Genomic DNA, 24010 nt, shown 5'->3' with positions numbered 1-24010 from the left:
CCTCGACCACAAAGGCTATTTGAAAAATGTTGGTGTTATAATAAAGGCAACATCTGTTCAGATGTGTAAATATTAGTATATATGTTTCTGGTTAACAGAAGATAAAGATGAAACACAGCAAAAATAGAAGTTTCAGGTTCGCCTAGAAGAAAAAGAAGCACTTTCAGGATGCAGAGAAAAGGTTGCAGAGAAAAGGTTATAACTAACCCAGATCATAGCACAACTGTAAGGTTCTGTTCTGTGTCTTCTCTGTCTCCTTGATTGTTTCATTCCCTGCACCTGCCCTCAGCCACTCTCGTCTCGTTAGTGTCTGATGTCGTACACCTGTTTCCATGTCCTACACCTGTTTCCCCCCCTCTATATTGTGCCACTCTTTCCCTTCTCTGTTGCTGGATTGTTGTCTTTTTGCCGTCGTCCTGTCTTTCGTGTGTATTCCTGATTCTGCCTGTTTTGACCCTGCCTTCCTGCCCTGAACCCTGATTCTCTGCCTGCCCCCTTTTTGGAACCGTGTTGGTTTTTTGGTAAACTTTTGCCTCATTAAAGAGCGCCTTTTGTTATTCACGTTGAGCCCTGCCTGTTTCTCTGCGCATGAGCTCCTGCACCTCGCTCCCCGTGACAACAATGCAGTCTCTCTGCAAAGTTTTACTTTGAAAATATGCATTTGGGCATATTTAGGCCCCATCTGTGCAATGTGAATGTTCTCATGTACCAAACCATATATTTAACTTGTATATATTACTCATGGTGTTCAATACATCCAAATACAACAGCATGTCTTTTTTTGGAGAAAAAAAAAAGTATATTTAAATGCGTTTGTATTCTTCTAATCATTTGCTAGCTGTAAAGCAATAAAGTGATTCATGTTGCTGTTCTTTGGCTCATATCTGTGATGCTTTGTAAAGATGTTTAAAATCTATTTTAAATTGTCTTGCTTTTTTCCCACCTGTCTTTTTCTGATAGCACCAAGCTACCGGTTGCTAATTCTGGAAAACGTGCAGATTGAACTGACTCCTGACAAAATGATGATTATGACATTTTAATAACTATTTTAGTTTTTTTGGTGTTTGAGTTGTGTTGAAATGGCTTTCCTATTATAGCCCAATATCTGTTGTTTAATTTGATTTACAACATCAACATACCTGCTCATGTTTATCGTAATGTTTCAATATTTCCTTTGTAAGAAATGGATTGTGTAATGTAATGTCTTCTCTTGAAAGTGACACGTGACAGGTGGAGCTCACTTTGTGCATAGTTTGAAACACCTCCAGACATTCCTACTGATCACTGACAGGGAAAGAAACACAATTATCTTCACACCGGGCTGGATATCAGTCCAGGTATCAGCTATCCATCCAGCTAGTTGCCGAACTTGAAGTTCAACTTGCCTCTTCACATTGCACCGTGCATGTGAACACACCAACACATATCATATTATCTGCATACCACACATTGTTGTGGCAGCGGACCAGTCTGCCTCCTTCCCCTCAGACCTGTATATAAATGTCCACTTGTCTCAGGCAGACACTCCAGCTCCTCTCCTCTGCTCCAGCTCATCCTCATCTTCATCCTCATCATGTCTGTCTCGTTCAGCCGCCAAAGTCGCCACTTCAGCTCCCGCAGCTCCTCCAGTGGCAGCGTGAGCGGCGGCGCGTCCTTGAGGTGCGCGCCCAGCGTGTACGGGGGCGCGGGAGGTTTCGGGACCCGCATCTCGGAGTCGGCCTTCTCCTCCGGGTCCATGGCCCCCTTCTCCTCCGGGTCGATGGACCCCTTCTCTTCCGGGTCCATGACCTCGTACAGCGAGTCTACGATCAACAACGAGAAGGGGACCATGCAGAACCTCAACAACCGCCTGGCCGTATACCTGGAGAAGGTAAACCTTGGTGATGATGATGATGATGAAGATGATATATATCTATTGTGATTATAGAAAATGTTGTTTGTGTTTTACCTGCATGTGTCAGCGTTAACGCGTTAATCTATGCGATTAATTTGGCCGCGATTAACACACTAAAATATTTTAACGCAATTAACGCAACTTTGTTTACTTCCGGTGTGCGTTGAAGTTTTTGCACTCCTCTGAGTGTCAAGCCGCGGCAGTCCGCCTCCTTCCTCCCGTCTGCTCCTCGATATTCACAGAGGAACAGAGGGCGACGTGTCGGTGACGCGGGGCGGAAGGTGCAGGTGACTTTTTTTTTCTTCTCCGCCCCGATGCGCGCGCAGACACGCCGGCATGGAGCTCTGCGGCGCGCGGGACGGAGAGCCGAGAAGAGTTAACGACAAGTCGAGACAGAATGACATGCTGCTGTGTAGAGACGATCAACAACATACCGCTGTTTAGTTTAATAAAAGAACAAAGACGTCTTGAAGAAAATAACCTTACATTACTTCTGCTGTAATCTGGCGCGATAGAGAACATTACAGGGGGGCGGGGCCTCACCCTGATAGATAGATAGATAGATAGATACTTTATTAATCCCCAAGGGGAAATTTGTCGTCACAGTAGCAGCACCAATAAACTAAACACACAAGAATGGTGGGGGAAACACTGGGATGTCATATGTAAAAGCCTTTAAAAGGTGAATTTACATTTTTTTGTAAAATCGAGAAAATGAGCCCAGACTCCAGAGGGTTAACGTGACATATTTGTCAGTTTACCAAGGCCACTTGTTCTGCTGTTGTTCAATGTTAAAGATGACAGGACCAATGGGGTCTCTAATACACCTTTGTTTTTTACTAATCTGGATGTTTCACCTGAAGAAACAATTTATCATCCACGATATTAAATACCTCGCTGGCACTTTATAGGTAGGAGCCTCTTTGAAAACACAGCTCTGTGTGAAGGTTTGTCTTGAAAAAAGAATACAATTAAACAAGTGTCTAAAATACACGCTGTCTGAAGGGATTACTCGTTCATTTAGAAGATTTAGTCTTTAGAAGAAAAAAACTTTTAATCGCGATTAATGAATTTCAAAATGTGCGATTAATTAGTAAAAAATTTGTAATCGATTGATAGCCCTAGTAAATACATTACATGGGGTTTAATGGGCAGGGGTTGCTGCTGCCTGATGATGCACAACACATTATGATTGGTGCACACGCACGCACGCACACACACACACACGTGCACACACACACAGCCTTGAAAAATAGATTAAAAGTATCAGTGTGATTATTCTGTTTAAATAAAGGTTAAATAAATAAATTTGAATAAATAAATAAAATACTAACTGTGTGTTTCACATTTATGCCACTTTTTCACATGTGACTATACATTTGACAAGAAAACATTATACTTTTATTATGTGATAAGCTATAATGAGTGTAAATAAAGTTAATAAACATAAATACATTTACTTTACAATTAGCTTTATATTTAACTGCTACAACATTAAATGTTTCTTACATATGAATCAGTGAGTTATAATACACATAGTGACAATAAGCATTATGTTGATTATACTTACTTTAATAAGTAGAATTAATACAAAAATTGATTAATTCTTCCATCAAATGTTTTATGTTGAAAATAAATGTGATCTGCACAATATTTAAAACAAAACAAACCCAGGAAAAAAAGTACTAGCTTCCAAGTACCACCCAGGAGTTACGCACCAGAACTAAAGCATTTAATGAATTTACGTATCACCTGTCATGTGTCATCTGCTCTTGCGTGACATGTCACACTCCGGTGTGTGTGTGTGTGTGTGTGTGTGTGTGTGTGTGTGTGTGTGTGTGCAGGTGCGCTCGCTGGAGGCCGCCAACATGAAGCTGGAGCTGCAAATCAGAGAGGTCTACGAGAAGAGAGTCGCTTCTGTCGCCCATGACTTCACCGGCCACTTCGCCACCATCACTGGCCTCCGAGCTCAGGTGCCGCTCACATTTGAACAGAAATGATGTAACAAAAAAAATACAAACACAGCAACAGCCTGAGTGTAGTGTCCAAACCAAAAGCAGACAACAATGTATACATGCACATGCTTTATAGTTACTGGAATATGTTGCAGAACAATTTAAAACTCAAAGCACTGCTTTTAAATATAAACGCAAAGAAATGGAGGCAGGTTCCCTAAAATGTCAATCTTTATTAAATGAACTCGGTTATGTCACTGTCTCTTAAGTTTTCGATTCTTTGAACTTGTCTTCTTCTGTGTTTTTTTGTTTCTTATGTTGCTGCCTGTCTTGTCCAGGTCGCCCTCGAAAACGAGATTTTTAATCTCAATGCGACTCACCTGGTTAAATAAAGGTTTAAATAAATAAATAAAAAGACACAAACTCTCTTGTAACTTAATCGTCTGGTGTGGCTTTCAGTCAAAACCTGAAATACACGGTGTTATGTTTCAGTGCCTCTGTGTACAAATGAAACAGAATGTATTGAGTACTAAGTATATATTAATAATCACTAATTATCCTTTTCTTCTCATTTAGATCATGCAGCGATATTCAGAGAATCAACGTCTCGTCCTGCAGGTGGACAACGCTCGTCTGGCCGGAGATGACTTTAGAATGAAGTAGGTTCACCCTCCTCCACAGACACACACACACACACACACACACACTTTAATAATCTCATTTGGCTATACACATGTGAAGACCGTTTTGTCAGTTTACTGCAGTTAAACTATTTTTATTTATGTGTTTATTCTATCTTGGAATAACATTTTGTTGCTCGACAATATGGAGAAAATCAAATGTCACATTCATTTTTGGGAAATACCTCAATATTAATACTTTAGGTTTGGTTATTGGTGCCTTAACAACATATTTATACTTTGAGATTTTTGTTTTTAATCAATTATCATCAGTAATGTGGACAAATTGACGAAGAGGGTAAATCCAAATAATAGAACAATAGAACAGTCTGGTGAACTCACTTTACTGTAATACAGCTTTTAAAACCAGGAAAAAAATAAAAATAACATATGCAATTATACGATGTTAAGATATCCAAAATATATCCCATCTCACAGCGTGATATCAATATAATATCCATATATTGCCACGCCCTATAACATTCACATCTACTGCAACAGACTAGAGACTGTGCAGAATTATCATGTTTTTTCACTCCTTTTTATTTAATTCTGACTCCTCGTGCCTTTGCTCTGCAGGCATGAGATGGAGCTGAACATGTGTTTGATGTTGGAGGCCGACGTGTCGCGTATCCGAGGGGTCCGGGACGAGCTGAACCTGAACACCAGTGACCTGGAGATGCAGATACAAAGTCTGCAGGAGGAGCTGGTGTCCACAAAGATCACCCAGCAGGAGGTGAGACCCACTCACAACAAAAGGGATGACTTTGCATGTGCAACGGTGCCACCTGTTGGTTGTGGCAGCTACCACACACACGCACTCACACTTGTAGAGGAACAAGAGATAAACGTGTCCATGTTTGCAGGATCTGCGTCAGCTGAGGATCCAGCAGACTGGCACGGTTCACGTGGAGATGGACAGCACCGAGTCGGTGGACCTGGCCGTGGTGCTGGAGGAGATGAGGGAGCAGTATGAAGCTGTGGTGGTGAAGAACAAGCAGGAGCTCCAGAAATGGTTCCAATCTCAGGTGAGACGCCCGGGAGCGACAACACGCCTGGAAATGTAGAAACGATGGCAATGAGAACATCGTGATGTCATTGGATTGATTGTATTCTTATGTGTGTGTGTGTGTGTGTTTGAAATAAAACAGGTTGATACTCTCCAGTCACAAATGGTGTCATATTCACAAGAGGTGAAGACGTTTGACACGGAGCTGTCAGAGCTGAAGAGGACCAAGCAGAGTTTGGAGATCAGTCATCAGAGCACCATCTCAGAGGTACCACACGCGACGCAGAAACTCACTTTAGGGTGAGCGGGTAGCACCGAGACGAAAACAACACTCGCGTGTCCATGTGTTGAAACCGTCTTCGCTATTGCTTTTTATATTCCCCCTGATTCACGAGATTTTATCCGAACGCTCTTCCAATGTAAGCGATGGGGGGTCTGTGCGCCTGAAGTGAATAGAAGGCCTCAGCAGTCCTGTGTTAAACCAATGCAGGGGGGCTTTGTTAGTGAGGCTGTTTAAAACAATGAAATATGATCCAGGAAGTCCAGTTGGAGAAATAGATTTCATGTTTAAAGGCTCATCAGACTCCAAAACACCGCGCGATGCACTGTGATAGTCACAGACAGAATTTTACAACATCCAGTGGTAATTTTCAATTCAATTCAGTTTATTTTACACAGCCCAATATCACAAATTTGCCTCGGAGGGATTTACAATCTGTACACGTACGACATCCCTGACCTTTGACCTCACGTCGGATCAGGAAAAACTCCCAAGAAATAGATTTTTTTTTATTTCACGGGGAAATAAGTGAATAACCCTTCAGGAGAGCAACAGAGGAGGATCCCTCTCCAGGATGGACAAAATAATAGATGTCATGTGACCAGAAGGAAGCATTACAGAGTTATAACACATTCAATGAATATGACCGAATGTATGAATAGTGCGTATAGGCATGGACCACGATAACTATTTGATCTCTCCCCGCAAGTCGAAGTAAACTGTAGAAAAACTGCGTTCACGTTCTAAAGTAATCCATGAGTAATGTGCCCTTGCATGTATTTGACTGGAAGGTTCCTGAATGAAGTATTGTGCACACACACCATGCAACTGTAGCAACGGTTCCCGTCTGTCCCGCAGTATCAGTGCCTGAAGCAGAACTTGGAAGAAGTGAAGGTTCAATACAGCGTCCAGCTCAGCCATCTGCAGCAGACCATCAACATGATGGAGGCGGAGCTGCAGCAGCTGAGAGTCTCGGTGGAGCAGCAGCAATCCGACTACAAGATGCTGCTGGACATCAAGACCAGGCTGGAGATGGAGATCGCCGAGTACAGGAGGCTGCTGGACGGAGAGCACAAGAAGTGGGTGTTTCGTTTATTTATTCCATGTGAGAGGCCGACAGATTCGTCAATAAAATATGTTTTGAAATAATAACACCTCCCCTCCTCTCTGTCCACAGGGCTGTGATCATCACCAAGGTTATTCAAGTGGAAGGTACGAATCCCACTCATGAACGAAACCAACCTTCTGGTATCGTAACATTGACTGAGCACTTGTGATGCATTGTGTTTGTTCTCCCTGTCCGCAGAGCACAAACCCCTCGTCCAGAGGAGAGTGAAGACCATCGTGGAGGAGATTGTTGATGGAAGGGTGGTGTCCTCCACCGTTGACACCCAAGTGGAGGCAGTTCATTAACTCACTTCTGGTGCCACTAAACATTTTACTTGATCAGAAAAAATTTCTTGCTCAATAAATGATTCACTAGAGGCAGCGGTTAAATTTCTAGTTGACTGTATACGTCACATAGATTGTTTTAATGGGGTACCTTTCTTTCCTTTTCTTCTTAATGCAAAGTTGCAGCAAGGGATGACCTTTTCCTTTTAAAGAGACGTATAATGTGATCAAAAGGCTCGAAAGCAAAGATTAAGATGCGTTTTCTTGATCACAAACATCTATTTAAATCCAGAGAGGTTGATTGTAGGTTGAAAATTCGTCTTTCATTGGCAACAATTGCCAAATAACAAATACTTGTATTAGGGTTACAAGATTCAAGCAAGTTTCAGGCCATGTAAAGAAAATAACAAAACGATCCATAATGTTTTTGGTTGTCTGAGCTCAGGATCGGTGTCTCCTGTATTTACCCTGCACTGAAAATCTTCACATTACACCAAAATAAAGCCAAATCAGGCATTGATTCTCAGTGAAAATGTGTTGGGTGTAATTTCACTGCTGACCACCTGGTGTCACCGTTGTCTTTCTCTCTAAAAGTCCTTTCCCAACTTCAGTAGATTGTATAATCTTGTTTTTCTTCGGTGAAAAACAGATTGCTTCTACATTTGCTACATTGAGAAACTAATTACAGGACAATACATAATAGTACACAAATAGCACAACATTGCTGCACAATGTTGATGCCATGTTGTATATAATAGAAAAAGAAGAAGCATGTATTCATACGATTTTACACAACCATGAAGAAAACAACAACTTATTGTTGATGAGTAGATTTAGTTAAATGAGGTCAACTAGTCAGATGACTCATCACGTGTTTCTTCATTTGGGTGGAGCTGAATATAGCTGAGAGGTGATTCACCTGTCTAGAGTTAATCTGTTAAAATCACTTCTTCCTTTTCACTGCTTATGTGAGCCCATTCTTTGTTATTGTCTATGATTTTATAATGACATGTAACAACATAATAGTGGCACTGATTCATAATTGCGTTGTTTCTGCAGCTATGTGCTGTACAAGTACTGCGAGTTTAGGCAGAAACAGCTGGATTAATGGGCCTTACTGTCTGCACACGGCACTTAAAAGGATTTAGCGTGACTAGACTTCAAACCAAAATCAATAAAAAAAACAATGAGCACATGTTTTGGTGAGATACAACTCCCACCCAAGGTACAGACAGACATCCTGATGATAAATTCATCCTCCTGCTGTCAAACGGTGTCATACAGCGTCAGCAACTTCCCTTTTTTTGCTTTTGTACGAACGAACCCGGTACATTGTGCAACTTGGTTAAGGGAAAAAAAGCATCTATGTGCCTAATTCTTCTGCACATGGGCTCTTAATTCGGCTTAGTTTAGTTTAATTGCAGTATCAAAGAGACAATGAAAGTAGAGGTTACTTTTATTCTATTAAGAAGACAAAGAGGAGGCCTTCATGAGTGGGGACAGGATCCTGTACAACCAGGCCAGAAACACATTGACTAAGGAGATCAGAGCAGCAAAGAGAAGCTACTCTGAAAAGCTGAAAAACAGGTTTTCAGCTAACGACCCTGCGTCGGTGTGGAGAGGCCTGCGGGACATCACCAACAATAGGAAACCCTCCCCCCACTCCATGGAGAGCCCTCAACTGGCTGACGATCTGAATGTGTTTTACTGCAGGTTTGATCACCCCACATTCACACCCCTCACCCGCTCCAACTCAGACTTCACACAGTCATCTGCATCCCCTGTTATCACCTCCCCCCTGACCCCCCACCGGCACTGACGGTCTGTGAAGAGGATGTGTGCCGGCTCTTTCAGAGACAGAAGACGAGGAAGGCAGCAGGCCCAGACGGTGTGTCACCCTCCTGTCTGATCAGCTGGCCCCCATCTTCACACGGATCTTCAACAGATCTCTGGAGCTGTGTGAAGTCCCCTCCTGCTTCAAACGCTCCACCATCATCCCGGTTCCCAAAACATCCTCCATCACTGGACTGGATGACTACAGGCCCGTCGCCCTGACATCTGTGGTCATGAAGTCCCTTGAGAGACTGGTATTGACCCATCTGAAGGGCATCACAGGCCCCCTGCTGGACCCTCTGCAGTTTGCCTACCGGGCAAACAGGTCAGTGGATGATGCAGTCAACATGGGGCTGCACTCCATCCTGCAACACCTCCACTCCCCAGGGACCGATGCAAGGATGCTGTTCGTGGACTTCAGCTCAGCGTTCAACACCATCATCCCAGAAGTCCTCCTCACCAAACTCACCCAGCTCACTGTGCCGGCCTCCACCTGTCAGTGGATCACAAACTTCCTGATGGACAGGAAGCAGCAGGTGAGGCTGGGAGAAACAATATCCAGCATCCGGTCAGTCAGCACTGGTGCACCTCAGGGATGCGTGCTCTCCCCACTGCTCTTCTCCCACTACACCAACGACTGCACCTCAGGAGACCCATCTGTTCAACTCCTAAAATTTGCAGACGACACATCAGTCATCGGCCTCATCCGTGATGATGATGAGGCTGCATATAGGCGGGAAGTTGAACAGCTGGTCCTGTGGTGCGGTCGCAACAACCTAGAGCTGAACACGCTTCAGACTGGACTTCAGGAGGAGCCCCCCAGCACTGCCCCCCCTCACCATACTCAAGAACACTGTTGGCTGTGGAATCCTTCAGGTTTCATGGGATCCACAATCTCCCAGAACCTGAAGTGGGAACCTAATTTTTATTTATTCTTTATTTCAGACACCAAGTTCCATATAAAAATAACAGACATACAACTATAGAAAAGAGAGAAAACAAGAAGATACAACATACATAATACAGTTCATTGGAAAGTATGAAGACTTTTGTGCCAATGTAGTCTTATGTTCGAAGTAAATCGATAGCAGCTTTTTAGAGGGTTGACCAGAGCCTCGACTATACAGTTCTCAGATTTGTCCAGTCGACACATGAAACCATACATCAATTGTCTCAAGAGCGCCTCACAGGTTGGTACGTGCTTGGACACAAATAACTGACGAGCACTATGCCACCTAGGCACATGAAGCAGCAATCTAAAAGCATCATTGTAAGCTACTTTCAGTCTGTATACTCCTTTTCCTGTGATTAGACCACTAATGTCAACACAATCATCAAGAAGGCCCAGCAGAGGATGTACTTCCTGCGCCAGCTTAGGAAGTACAACCTGCCTCAGGAGCTGCTGATCATGTTCTACACCGCAGTTAGAGAGTCTGTTCTGTGCACTTCAATCACTGTCTGGTTTGGATCGGCCACCAAACTGGATCAGAACAGACTCCAACGGACAGTCAGGTCTCCAGAGTCAGGAAACGGGCAGGAAAGATCACCGCAGACTCCTCCCACCCCGGACACAAACTATTTAAACTCCTCCCCTCTGGTAGACGCTACAGATCACTGCTCGCCAAAACCTCCAGACACAAAAACAGTTTCTTCCCCCTCGCCGTCTCACTACTAAACAATAACCCACTGTAAGCATATATATTTATCCCTTCTCTTCTCGCACTCTCCACTTCTTCTTGTATATACTTTAAGTCACTTTCTAATACTTCTTAGACCGTTGCACTGTTTTGCACTGTTTGTTCTGTTCTGCACTATTTGTTTTTGTTTGTTCTGTGTTGTAATGTACATTTTGTGTAAGCACAGAGACACTTTACCAAGACAAATTCCTTGTTGTGCAAATTACTTGGCCAATAAAACTGATTCTGATTCAGATTCTGATTAATGACAGAAAGAAAAGGACTCTCCTCAGTTCTGAGAGCTGTTTTACATTCGCAGAACTCTCCGTGCATGTGAAGATCAGGGCTGTTGCATGGCATACTGCTGTGAAGGGTGTGGTTGATACCGGCAGGTCATCACAAGCTGCAACAGAAACCAGCCTGGACCAGAAATAGAGTAAACATGAAGGCAGAGAGGAGCATTGTCAGGAGACATACGGTGAGTCAACACCGACTTCCCGACGACACCTTGCTAGAAAGGTAGATATTTTTTCATGTTGGCTCGCATGTGACAGAGACACACCCTGCACGTAAAAAGCCCTGTAGCATCTTCCTCATACTGTTCCCGTTCACCACATACAAGCTGCAGTTATTCGGGTCATTAAAATGACTTCATACTCAGCCTTGAACGGGCCTTCTGCGTTGTGAGAAGTCATTCCCGTTCACATGAAAAGTGGATGGGCTGTGTGACACACTAAATGTGTCAAAGAGACTTATTGTAACTTTTAGTGAATGCATAAAATATCAGTTTACACGAGTAGCTCACTTATAAGCACGCCCACCTCATTCGTCCTTTTCTTCACATGAGAACCGCGGTCACACCTTTCCCCACCGCGGTCACACATACCATCACCAAATCAACCCAAATAAACTACAACTCTGCCCTCTTTGTCAGAGCATAATAGTTTGTTTATCGTGGAACATTGTGCGACAGTTAAATATCTTCATTCAGTTTTCCAGTTAATAAAATCTATTATATGATTACTAGGTTGATATACCACCAAGGAAGCATTTTGAGCATATGAAATGGAGCATTTAAGGGAATTTGAAACATAGGTAACGGACAGACTCTAACACATTCAAAAAAGTTATTCTTAAACAAGATAATATAAATATAAATGCAGACAGAGTGGAAATGAAAATGCCGTGCTCACACTTTCGACATGCAGTCCTGTACAACCCCGGTCTATGTGGAGGGCCAGTGAGCAACTCCATCAGGCAGTTAGGAGTCTAGGAGCTAGGAGTCAAGTGTCTGGTCAAGCAGAGTGCAATCTTCTGGTCACAAACTCATTTAGGTTTTTCAAAGAAAGGAATGTCAACAATGTGAGTAAGAAAGTGCAATAAGTAATTCAACTAAGTTAAGTGAAAACCTTCTAAACTAAATAATACATTATGAAAGTTTAGATTTTTCCCAACCAGATCATAGAATAGGAATTATTAAGAGATTTTTACAAATGGGTCAAAATTCCTACTTTTCCAAAGTCCAGATCTTGACCCGATTAAATTAACACATGCTAATGTTCAATAACATAAAAACAAGTAGATGGCCGATTCGCGCTTCAGTCAAGCTGTACTTAAAGGGAAAATCTGACACCCTTTATGTGGATGTCCCACTAATTCTTACTGGTTTATGTCGTTGATTGTGCATGTTATATCGGCCGTGCTAAAGTTGTTCTTCCTGCATCTAGCGCCATCATTTGTCTCGCCGGTGACGTAGTTTGATGGAAAGAAGAACTACAGGCGAGAACTACTCCGGGGAGCCGTGCTCTAGATGCCGCTCAATAACTGCCTTCCTGTAATATAGCAAAACGGGGATATATTTAACAGAGTTTTGGCTGACTCACACGCCACATTTTATCTTCGCATGTTAGCTTAGCATGTTAACATTTGCTTTGAACCACACAGAGTAAAGCTGATATTTGGTATTACACCAACGTTTTGGACAAATTCCATTCCAAGAGGGAAGGGCTTGCTAAAGTGATACTGAGGGGGGGCATTCATGTTTTTATATCCAATTTCATGATAACTTATCCAATGGTTGTTGACATAATTCAGTCTGGACTTTGGGACTTCAGTAGCGCTTAGCTTCGCTAACATGCTGAACCGTACCATGTTAGCACCAAAGGGTACGTCTTAGATAATCTTGTAATGCTGACATGCAACATGTTACATATCAAATGATTGCACCTGATGATAGTTATTGTCCAGCAGATACATTTTGCCAGCCTGTTCAGAAGAGGTCTTTTTTTTGTAATTTACCAGATTTTCCATTAGGCCTACATGCATTTTCATTTCAGAAAAGGGGAGCTTGATGAAACATATTTAGCTTTTTTTGTTTGTTCTGCAATTCAATCACAATCCAAGATACATTCACAAACTGATGCAAGTGCAGAGCAGTGTGAGGCGTCTCTGATGGTAAGTGATATGTGGGCTGATGCAACTGTTGTATGCTGCCTGAGGGAAAATGGCTGCCTGACAACAGCCAGTTCAATACACTGACCGTGTTTACATGCATTCGAATAACTGGCTTAGTCGGACTGAAATCGAATTATCCGTTTCATGTAAACACCTTTGTTCGACTATGTGCGGTCCGACTACGATCCGATTAACACCCCTGGATAGCTCGATCCGATCCGGTTGATAATTCGACTATCGCGGCATGTAACGGTGAATTGGATTAGGAACTGGACTTTGCATCTTTGCGCATGCTTGAGATCCCGCCGCCCTCCTCCCCCCTCCCTCCCATGTCGTGACCCGGAAGTCGAAAGAGACGATAAGTTGTCACTGCCGGGAGCCTGGCCGGCAGAAAACAAACAAACAACGCTATGGAGAACACAAGAGCCACCACACATTTCTGGACTGAAGAGCAGACAGAATTTATGCTTAACCTTGCTCTCTGTTCGCCATCTTTCTTGAAATGTTGATGTTGTTGTTGTTTGTTGTTGTTGGTAGTGGTGAAGAGGTCAAGCGGAAATGGCTGTATCACCACGAGTTGTAATGAAAACAGCGCCACCTATCGTATCGGATATGACATGCTTTCGGCCAATGATTCGAATTACTCACTGCCATGTATATTGGGATAACAGCAGATCCCCCAAAAGATAGCATAGTCCGACTAAAGCAAGATTCGAATTATACCATCATGTAAACTCACTGTGTCTTCGTGGTTTCTAGTTGGTTAAATTCCATCAATGAGTAATTGATGTGTGAATATTCTTTATTCTCACAACCTTTGTCAATGGACAGAATACAGATGTGATGAGACATGCACACTTGCTTATCACCATCAATCATGTTTAACTTTATATTGAACATGCTTCGCAGTTTCCTAGACATTGACAACTATTCCTTTATTTGTTATTATGTATCTACGGTAAACTTGGTATAAACCAGATCAACCAGTGCGTTGTAACAATATCCTGTCTCTGCCTCTCCAGTGCCACACCCATGTGTTATTCTATCGCAGAGATGTGGGACTGCACAAATATAACAATGTGTACAGACTCTACCGTGTTGCAATGTTTTATGTGAATGCACATTGTAGCCATCATTTAGTTCTGCTGGGAGTGCAAAGGATTAAAAGGTAGTGAAACCCTCGATGAAGTTCGTGTGTTGGTGGGAAAATGCCATCTCCAGAGAGAGAACATTATTTTTAAACATATATTACTAGGGTTTCAAACTAAGACATGTATTTATAGCTGTTTACCACATGCATGAGATGAGTTTGCAACCTCAAAATGAACAGCAGTAGTGAAAAGAAACATATGGTTTGTATTACTCCAGGCTGTGGATGTGAACAGCTGTACTAGTAATTTATTAGGTAGAAGTTAAAACTCAAAGTGGTAAAAAATAAAACATCCAGAATTCCTATAATCAAGCATGTATTAAAAAAATAATCCCAAACTGCAAGGAAATGAATGCATGCTTGTGAAGACTTGAATAAAATACTGTGGGTAAATGGGAAAAAAGCAAACAAAGCTTGTTCTTCTTGGGGCATTGTGCACATGCCAAGAAAAGGTCCTGTCGAAGGCCAGGTATCCTCTTATATCATGGATGTCTTTAACAACTATTGTTGAGAAAGTTTAAGATGTGAAAACAACTGAAACTACTCACTAAAAAACGTATCATACTGATCCATTTTACAATGATTATAATGTCAGTGCTTGTTTCCTTGGTATCATAACAGGTTTGGCCAGCGGTCTTGCTCAAGAACCATAAAATAAAGTCAAATTACTTGAAGTTGGGAAACTTCCATATTTGACTAAATAACTAGCTTGAGGCTGAAAGTAACACACGTGGCTTTTGTACAATTAACAGTAAACTTTGTGGCAATAAAATAATGATTTATAAAAAAAATGTTTATTCATGCACATTAATGTAGTAAAATGAAGCCACTTTATACGGTTTGCAGATAGTTGTGAGGTTTTAATGAATTCAGTAAATGTTGTAACAAAATGGGATTAAGTTTAATCCTTTTTTCTTCTTCTTATCAGCACACACAATACACCTGAAGGGTGTTTGTGATGGGTGGGACAGAGCAACCTTTTTATGTAATGCTCCACCTGTTAGCCCTGCCCTGCCCTTCCCCTCCCACACCAGAGGCATCAGCAGCCTTGTGCAGGATAAAAAAGGGAGAGAGGGAGAGCCGAGCATCTTAGTCCATCTTATTCTCTCCCACAGACAACCTCCCGAGCAGTCTTCACCATGTCGAGCGGTTATTCCATGTCTCGATCCAACTATTCTGGAAGCCCTGGAATGTCTGGTAGATCCTCTGGTGGAGGCTATCTTGGAGGCCAGGCGTCACGGTCTTCTTATGCTTCGAGCATGCATGGTGGTGCAGGTGGATCGAGAATCTCTGTTTCCTCTGCCAATTTAGTTTCCTCGGGTTATGGCGGCGGAGGTGGTTATGGCATGGGAGGGGGAGCCGGTGGAGGCTTCGGTGGAGGTGGTGACAGCCATGTTGGGGCCAATGGGAAGGCCACCATGCAGAACCTGAACGACCGTCTGTCCAACTACCTGGAGAACGTGCACAGCCTTGAATCGGCCAACGGTGAGCTGGAGTCAAACATCCGGGAGTTCTTGGAGAGTAAGAGCTCCTCCGGGTCACGTGACTACTCTGCCTACGAGGCCACCATTGCTGACCTCCACAGACAGGTATGTCAGATGACCTCTGATTCCCGGTGAGGTACCAAAGCATACCACGCTTTAATGCATCATGCAATGAAATTATTGTATCCATATGTAAAAAATTAAGCATTGTATGGTTTTGCAGAGACTGTTACTATGTAACATGAGGAGAGTGATGTTATATTGTGCTTACAGAGTCTCACAGAGACAGTTTGAGGTAAGAATTGCACACAAATGAAACCTTGCTTCACCACACAGATCCAGGATGCCACCCGTACCAATGGAGCCATCTATCTGTCCATTGACAACGCAAAACTGGCAGGAGACGACTTCAGAACCAAGTAACTATCCGATATGAGAGACAGAAAGTGTCCAAAACATAATAAATTGGAAATCACCATGAAATAATACGTGGAAGATGTACACACTGATTGCAAATGTTTGATCTCTTGCTGCCTTACAGGTATGAGAACGAGCTTGCCATGCGGCAATCAGTAGAGGCAGATATCTCTGGTCTCAGGAGACTGTTGGATGAGCTGACACTGGCCAGATCAGACCTGGAGATGCAGATAGAAGGCCTCAAGGAGGAGCTGATCTTCCTTAAAAAGAACCACGAGGAGGTGGGTAGCAAATGGATAGCAGTGGGTTTGCATTTAACGTGAATGTCTTCAATGTAGCAAAGAAAAAATCTCCTCAAACACCCTCCTTTTAACAATCTCCTCTTACTCAACAGGAATTGGCCGCCATGAGAAGCCAGATGAGTGGACAGATCAATGTGGAGGTGGAGGCAAAACAACAGCCAGACCTGAGCGCCATTATGGCTGAAGTGCGCACGATGTATGAAAATATTGCCATCAAGAACCAAAAAGAGCTGGAGCTCTGGTTCCAAACACAGGTAATAAACCAATACCCTGGTGGTGATATCAATTGCCTAAGTAACATCTCATTGACTGGTACTTATGTAACATATGTGGTTATACATGACACTAATGTTCTCCAATGTCTACTGCAGTCAGAGTCGCTGAACAAGGAGGTGGCCACCAACACTGAAAGTCTCAACACATTCAAGTCAGAAATCTCTGAGCTCCGTCGCACGCTGCAGGCTCTGGAGATCGAGCTTCAGTCCCAACTCAGCATGGTAACAGAAATATCTGGAGCAAATCTTACATGCAATTGAATGCAACCGCAATAGTTTTCATTTGATTCACTCCTGCACTTTTACCATCCCTCTTCTCTCCACCTTTTCTCCTCCAGAAAAAGGCCCTGGAGGGCACTTTAGCTGAGACAGAGGCAAGGTATTCCATGCAGATCCAGGGCCACCAGATAATGGTGACGGGTCTGGAGGAACAGCTGATCCAGCTGCGTAGTGACATGGAGCGACAGGGCCAAGAATACAAAATGCTGTTCGACATCAAGACACGGCTGGAAATGGAGATTGCAGAATACAGGAGGCTGCTGGATGGAGACAGCACATAATTTTTCTGCAAAGAACAATTGTTGTTTCATTTTCAACTAATAACTAACTCTGTAAATGGATGAAATGTACTGATATTAAATGCCAGAACTGTTATTCTCCCCCTCCAAAGTACCAACGGTTCCAGCTCCAGCACTACCATTTCCACCTAAGTTGTCTCTTGACACCTGATGACCACAAGCAACACTTCAATTATTACTCAAGTACTTCCTTCACATACACATGTGAATGCAATAAAAGGCTGTGGTCATGCTGACTATCATTTGTATTGTTTGACTTATTTGTGTCTTATTTCTAAATAAAGTCTACAGTGGCATGGTTTTGAGATGAAGAAAAGGTCTTATGAAATTACATATTTCATCTTCGTCCTGAGAAGAGTTACTTTAGGTGTTTAAAAGGGTTATTATTACGACCAATATTTATGAAAAACTTGTTCAATAAAATCCCAATAGATTGAGGGTGTCGCAGTGTCACCCACATTATGTCCTGGTTAGAGAAATTTGGGTTGTAAACATAAAGTTTCTGATATCCATCCTGAGGCTAGTTCGGAAATTCTGAGCAAAGAGTATCGATCAATTTTAAGTTTCGAACTTGACCCTCAGAAGCCACACAGTTTACAGCAGTACAGTACTGATGTACAGCTCTACTGCAGACAGCCTGCATGCTCAAAATTACTATTAAAAAGAAAAAACAAGAACAATATAGCTACAGTGTAGAACTGTAAAACTTTAATACCTCACAATAATAACAGACAATAATGTCCAGTGTAATATTCTAGAGTTATGGTGTAATCAGTGTTTAACTACATACCAATTCATATTTCACTAACAAAGACCACGTCATTAGCGAAATGAGTTTACAGTTGGTTTATTGCGAGATAAATGAATGAAGGGATGGAGGGATGATTAATCGGCTGGAACGAGAAGGGTAGAAGGTTCGTGAAGAGAGGGTTGGATAGGTGCGATGGGAGACTGCTGGCGTCCAGTGGTTAGAGGGAATGGCAGGGGTGGAGACTCCTGGGTGGGGGCTGTCTCTTCTGAAGCTCTGACGGTGCAGAGTCCCCAAAAGATAGCTTCATAAAGAGTGTGCATGCATGTTACTGGTGTCGTAAGGTTGGAGCGGGTATAGGAGAGGTAAGTGGGGGTGGACCGCCGGGTAAGCGTCTAAAGATGTGGTTAAGCTTAGAAGTTTGGCTGTCAACGAGTGTTGAAGTAGTCAAGGTTAGGGTCGTATGGGCTGCGGTGCGAGTGTAGTTGGAAGGCGAAGATGGGTTGAGGCAGACGGAGTTGGTTTGTCTTGTCGAGTTTGAGGTGATGGATGATGTGTTGGCAGGATGGAGATGTCGTACGTGGGGGTATGGTGTGTTGGATCGTGGTCGGAGTTCGAGGCGATGCAGGAGGCCGGAGAAAGCCAGCAAGACAATCGACTTTAATACTTGCCCGTCAAGGGAAACCGCTAGCCTGAGCGGTGAGTATGGCTGGTGTAGGGATCTGAAGTGAGACGCAGACTGTTAAGTGTGGAGTGCGGTTTAGCTTTATGGAGACCATTACCTTGCGTGGCTATGTGTTAGCGGGTTGAGGCGGATGCAGAGCCCCAAATTAGTTCATATCTCTTCTTTTCTACGACGCAGCAGGGTTACTATGCGTTCAATTCGTATGATAAAACAGATTCCTGTTATTGGGATGGTAAGCAAAATGATGACGGGAAGACTAGTATCGCGGCGTAGGATATGGTAGAATAATGGGAGTGGAGTAAGGAAAGGTATAGATCTTTGCAATAGCAATTCGACGTCCGGTGAAGGTAGCAGTGGATGGCAGGATGTAATTGCGATCCGTGAAAACCTGTAGGGCGAGAAAGCAACAGGTTCAAGCAAAGTTAGTTGGTGGGATGTTTATCCGTGTGGAAGAGATATGTGGGGGTTGAGGAATGAAGAAATGGGATAGGGGGTGGGGGGGTCGAGGAATGAGGAGATTATGATAGCGATTCGGTGACTAGTGAAGGTAGCGGGTGTATTTGCGGTCCATAAAAAACCTGTGGGACGAGAAAGCACAAAGACAGATTCAAGCAAAGTTAGGCTACATTAATTCATACAGGTGGGAAATGGGGTGAGGGTTGTGTGGTGGAAGGATGATGGGATGTAGGGATTAGGGTAGTGGGTGAAGGGATGAAATGATGCAGGGATTAGGGTCGAGGGATGAGGGGATTGAAGGATTAGGGTAGGGGATCAAGGGATGATTGGATGTAGGGATTAGGGTCGGGGTGTAGGGATTAGGGTAGAAGTGAAGGGATGTAGGGGTTAGGGTAGGGGTTAAGGGATGAAGGGATGCAGGGATTAGGGTAGGGGGTGAAGGGATGTAGGCCTTAGGGTAGGGGTTAATGGATGAAGGGAAGCAGGGGTTAGGGTAGGGGGTGAAGGGATGTAGGGTAGAGGGATGAAGGGATGTAGATATGGGGGTCGATAAATGCCGAAATGAGAAAGGGTGTTCGAGAAAGTAAGAAGTTATACTCTCAATTCGACTACGAATGAAGGCAGTAGAGGATGACAGGCAGGATCGTGGTCCGGAAGTAATTGTGATCCACGGAAACCTGTGGAGCGAGCTTTGTAGCTTTGTAGTGTGCCTTCGAGGGACAAGGGGATTAAAGGGGTGGAGTCGAGAAATGGTGAAGTGAGATGGGGGGGCGGGGGGGGGTCGAGAAAGAAAGACGTTTCTCGGGATTAGATTGCTAATGAAGGCAGGAGAGGATGACTGGCAGGACCGCGGTCCAGTATTCATTGAGATCCATGGAAACCTGTGAAGCAAAAAGTCTTGAGGACGGAATCGAGCAAAGTTAGAGTTGTGCCATGGAGGAATGTTAAATCATGTCGGTGGCGTATAGGGTGTGGGGTGAAAGGATGAAGGGTGTAGGGATTAGGGTCGAGGGATGTAGATAGGGGGGATTCCGGAAATGGTGACATGAGAAAGGGGTGGGGGGGGTTGAGGAAGGAAAAAGTTATTATCGCCATTCGACTACTAATAAAGGTAGGAGAGGATGCCAGGCAGGATCACAGTCCAGGTGTAATTGCGATCCATGCAAACCTGTGGAGCAACAAAGCACATGCACAGAATAGAGCAAGGTTTTGTAGTGTGCCTTAAAGGGTCATGGGGATGAAGGGGGGGATCATGGAATGACAAAATTAGATGGGGGAGGGGGAAGAAGTTACTCGCGAGGAAGTTGGTGAGAGGAAGGAAGAAGTTACTCGCGATTTGAGTACTAATGTAGGGAGGAGAGGATGTCGAGCAGGATTCGGATGTAACCGCAATCCAGAGAAACCTGTGGAGCAAGGAAGCACGGCGGCGGAAAGAGTGGAGCTTGCTGTGTGCCATCTTCATCTACTCTTATAGACTGATATGTACACATCTGAACAAAATATATATTTTTAAAAGGTAAACATTTTAAAATGATTAAAATAAAAGGTTTTGATAGCAAATTTCTCATTTGTAAGTAGTCTAAATTGTTTTGCTGATAAAACTAGAATTTGTTGCTACAAATCAAAAGATTTTGCTCTCAAATTAAAAACTGTTGCTTTAAAAAAAAAAACTTGCTCTAAAAAAAAGGCACTAGGTGAGTGCCTGCTGATGACAATCAGGTGTGTGGGAGGAAGCAGACCGTGTTTGACCACGTCACCGTGTCATCTCATCGTGTCATCTCATTGTGTCATCTCATCGTGTCTCGTCCTGTCCTGTGGTATCTCGTGTGTGAGAGCGTGACGGGCATGCTCAGATTAGTAGGGGCAAACAAACAAACAAACGGAACTGTTGTCAGTTGTTGGAGGTAGTAGGTGTGTGCATTACAGCTAAAGCCACTGTGTGTGATAAATGTTATAAAGTCATTTAAAAAAGGAGAGGCTATCAAAAGTGCTTTTCTCACTCAGCAGAAGCTGTGTCGACACACTGTGTGGCAATAAAAGATAAAGGTTCACAGTCATGCCCTGTCTTCACACACATGAAGCCACTGTATAAGGTTTGCAGATAGTTGTGAGTATTGAATGAATTCAGTAAATGTTTGAACAAAATGGGATTAAGTTCAATCCCTCTTTCTTCTTCTGATCAGCACACACAATGAACCTGAAGGGTGTGTGTGATGGGTGGGACAGGGCAACCATTTTAGGTAATGCTCCTCCTCTTAGCCCTGCCCTGCCCTTCCCCTCCCACACCAGAGGCATCAGCAGCCTTGTGCAGGATAAAAAGGGGAGAGACGGAGAGTCGAGCGTCTTAGTCCATCTTATTCTCTCCCACGCAAACCTCCCGAGCAGTCTTCATCATGTCGAGCGGTTATTCCATGTCTCGATCCAACTATTCTGGAAGCCCTGGAATGTCTGGTAGATCCTCTGGTGGAGGCTATTTTGGAGGCCATGCGCCGCGGTCTTCTTATGCTTCGAGCATGCATGGTGGTGCAGGTGGATCGAGAATCTCTGTTTCCTCTGCCAATTTAGTTTCCTCGGGTTATGGCGGCGGAGGTGGTTATGGCATGGGAGGGGGAGCGGGTGGAGGCTTCGGCGGAGGTGGTGACAGCCATGTTGGGGTCAATGGGAAGGCCACCATGCAGAACCTGAACGACCGTCTGTCCAACTACCTGGAGAACGTGCGCAGCCTTGAATCGGCCAACGGTGAGCTGGAGTTAAAAATCCGACAGTTCTTGGAGAGTAAGAGCTCCTCCGGGTCACGTGACTACTCTGCCTACGAGGCCACCATTGCTGACCTGCACGGAAAGGTATGTCAGATGACCTCAGATTCCTGAATGAGGTACCACAGCATGCCACACTGTAATTTACCACTGTAATTTAGAGACTGTTACTATGTAACATGAGGAGAGTGATGTTGAATTATGTTTACAGAGTCTCACAGAGACAGTTTAAAGTAAGAATTACACTAATCATATCAAATGAAACATTGCTTCATCCCACAGATCCAGGATGCCACCCGTACCAATGGAGGCATCTATCTGTCCATTGACAACGCAAAACTGGCAGCAGACGACTTCAGAACCAAGTAAGTATCAGATATGAGAGACAGAAAGTGTCCAAAACATAATAAATTGGAAATCACCACGAAATTATACGTGGAAGATGTACACACTGACTGCAAATGTCCAATCTCTTGTTGCCTCACAGGTATGAGAACGAGCTCGCCATGCGTCAATCGGTAGAGGCAGACATCTCTGGTCTCAGGAGACTGTTGGATGAGCTGACACTGGCCAGATCAGACCTGGAGATGCAGATAGAAGGCCTCAAGGAGGAGCTGATCTTCCTCAAAAAGAACCACGAGGAGGTGGGTAGCAAATGTATAGCAGTGGGTTAGCATGAATGTCTTGAATGTAGAATTTTTTATTATTATCTTCAAACACCTTCCTTTTAACAATGTCCTCTTATTCAACAGGAATTGGCAGCCATGAGAAGCCAGATGAGTGGACAGATCAATGTGGAGGTGGAGGCAAAACAACAGCCAGACCTGAGCGCCATTATGGATGAAGTGCGTGGGCAATATGAGACTCTGACCGCCAATAACCAAAAAGAGCTGGATGTCTGGTTCCAAACACAGGTAATAAACCAATACCCTGGTGGTGAAATCAATTGCCAAAGTAACATCTCATTGACTGGTACTTATGTAACATATGTGGTTATACATGACACTAATGTTCTCCAATGTCTACTGCAGTCAGAGTCGCTGAACAAGGAGGTGGCCGTCAACACACAAAGCCTCAACACATTCAAGTCAGAAATCTCTGAGCTCCGTCGCACCCTGCAGGGTCTGGAGATCGAGCTTCAGTCTCAACTCAGCATGGTAACAGAAATATCTGGAGCAAATCGTACATGCAATTTAATGCAATCGCAGTCTTTTTCATTTGATTCATTCCTTCACTTTTCCATCGCTCTTTTCTCTTCCAGAAAGCGGCCCTGGAGGGCACCTTAGCTGAGACAGAGGCACGGTATTCCATGCAGCTCCAGGGCCAACAGATGATGGTGACGGGTCTGGAGGAACAGCTGACCCAGCTGCGAGGTGACATGGAGCGACAGGGCCAAGAATACAAAATGCTGTTCCACATCAAGACACGGCTGGAAATGGAGATTGCAGAATACAGGAGGCTGCTGGACGGAGAGAGCAGGTAATTTGTCTGCAAAGAACAATTGTGTTGCTTCGTTGTCAACTAATAACTAGCTCTGTAAATGGATGCAATGTACTGATATTAAATGAAAAACTGTTTGTCTCCCACCACTACCAGTTCCACTTAAGTTGTCTCCTGACACCTGATGACCACAAGCCACACTTCAATTATCACTCAAGTACTTCCTTCCACACATGTGAATGCAATAAAAGGCTGTGGTTTGCTGACTATCATTTGTCTTCTTTCACTTATTTGTGTCTTATTTCTAAATAAAGTCTAAATAGTGGCGTGATTGTGAGATGAAGCAAAGGTCTAATGAAATTAAATATTTCATCTTCGTCCTGAGAAGAGTTACTTTAGGTGATTAAAAAGGTTATTATTACGACTGACATCTATGAGAAACGTGTTCAATAAAATCCCAATAGTTTGAGGCTGTAGCAGTGTCAGCCACATTGTCTCCTGGATGTAAATGGATAGAGAAATTTGGGCTAAACATAAAGTTGCTGA

General features: G+C 43.6%; 3 protein-coding genes across 3 annotated transcripts; all 3 read left to right on the top strand.

Moving 5' to 3' along the window:
- The first annotated feature begins 1570 nt into the window (after window positions 1-1570).
- Window positions 1571-7736, top strand: LOC130190197 (keratin, type I cytoskeletal 20-like). The gene is made up of 9 exons (XM_056409489.1): window positions 1571-1870; window positions 3739-3867; window positions 4426-4508; window positions 5109-5265; window positions 5396-5557; window positions 5681-5806; window positions 6677-6897; window positions 6996-7030; window positions 7125-7736. The coding sequence occupies exons 1-9, from the start codon at window positions 1574-1576 to the stop codon at window positions 7229-7231; spliced, it is 1317 nt and encodes a 438-aa protein (XP_056265464.1). The 5' UTR covers window positions 1571-1573; the 3' UTR covers window positions 7232-7736.
- A 7667-nt stretch (window positions 7737-15403) lies between these two features.
- Window positions 15404-17621, top strand: LOC130190196 (keratin, type I cytoskeletal 13-like). The gene is made up of 6 exons (XM_056409487.1): window positions 15404-15912; window positions 16144-16226; window positions 16349-16505; window positions 16619-16780; window positions 16898-17023; window positions 17140-17621. Exons 1-6 carry the CDS (start codon window positions 15463-15465, stop codon window positions 17359-17361), a joined length of 1200 nt encoding a protein of 399 aa, XP_056265462.1. The 5' UTR covers window positions 15404-15462; the 3' UTR covers window positions 17362-17621.
- A 3991-nt stretch (window positions 17622-21612) lies between these two features.
- On the top strand, window positions 21613-23731 carry LOC130190506 (keratin, type I cytoskeletal 13-like). Its single transcript, XM_056409954.1, has 7 exons — window positions 21613-22111; window positions 22307-22389; window positions 22512-22668; window positions 22777-22938; window positions 23056-23181; window positions 23286-23503; window positions 23621-23731. The coding sequence occupies exons 1-7, from the start codon at window positions 21662-21664 to the stop codon at window positions 23628-23630; spliced, it is 1206 nt and encodes a 401-aa protein (XP_056265929.1). The 5' UTR covers window positions 21613-21661; the 3' UTR covers window positions 23631-23731.
- The last annotated feature ends 279 nt before the right edge of the window (window positions 23732-24010 follow it).

The sequence above is a fragment of the Pseudoliparis swirei genome, chromosome 24 (genome assembly GCF_029220125.1).
Source record: "Pseudoliparis swirei isolate HS2019 ecotype Mariana Trench chromosome 24, NWPU_hadal_v1, whole genome shotgun sequence".
NCBI classification, from domain to species: Eukaryota; Metazoa; Chordata; class Actinopteri; order Perciformes; family Liparidae; genus Pseudoliparis; species Pseudoliparis swirei.
This window is presented reverse-complemented; position numbering and strand designations above follow the sequence as displayed.

What these genes read in the sequence shown, in the direction of transcription:
- LOC130190197 (XM_056409489.1), top strand. Translation starts at nt 1,574, where the DNA reads ATGTCTGTCTCGTTCAGCCGCCAAAGTCGCCACTTCAGCTCCCGCAGC. An exon ending in TCACTGGCCTCCGAGCTCAG is followed by an intron (nt 3,868 to 4,425) that starts GTGCCGCTCACA and finishes CTTCTCATTTAG; the next exon opens with ATCATGCAGCGATATTCAGA. An exon ending in CTGGACGGAGAGCACAAGAA is followed by an intron (nt 6,898 to 6,995) that starts GTGGGTGTTTCG and finishes CTCTGTCCACAG; the next exon opens with GGCTGTGATCATCACCAAGG.
- LOC130190196 (XM_056409487.1), top strand. Translation starts at nt 15,463, where the DNA reads ATGTCGAGCGGTTATTCCATGTCTCGATCCAACTATTCTGGAAGCCCT. An exon ending in TTAAAAAGAACCACGAGGAG is followed by an intron (nt 16,506 to 16,618) that starts GTGGGTAGCAAA and finishes CTTACTCAACAG; the next exon opens with GAATTGGCCGCCATGAGAAG. An exon ending in TTCAGTCCCAACTCAGCATG is followed by an intron (nt 17,024 to 17,139) that starts GTAACAGAAATA and finishes TTTCTCCTCCAG; the next exon opens with AAAAAGGCCCTGGAGGGCAC.
- LOC130190506 (XM_056409954.1), top strand. Translation starts at nt 21,662, where the DNA reads ATGTCGAGCGGTTATTCCATGTCTCGATCCAACTATTCTGGAAGCCCT. An exon ending in TTGCTGACCTGCACGGAAAG is followed by an intron (nt 22,112 to 22,306) that starts GTATGTCAGATG and finishes TTCATCCCACAG; the next exon opens with ATCCAGGATGCCACCCGTAC. An exon ending in GCAGACGACTTCAGAACCAA is followed by an intron (nt 22,390 to 22,511) that starts GTAAGTATCAGA and finishes GTTGCCTCACAG; the next exon opens with GTATGAGAACGAGCTCGCCA.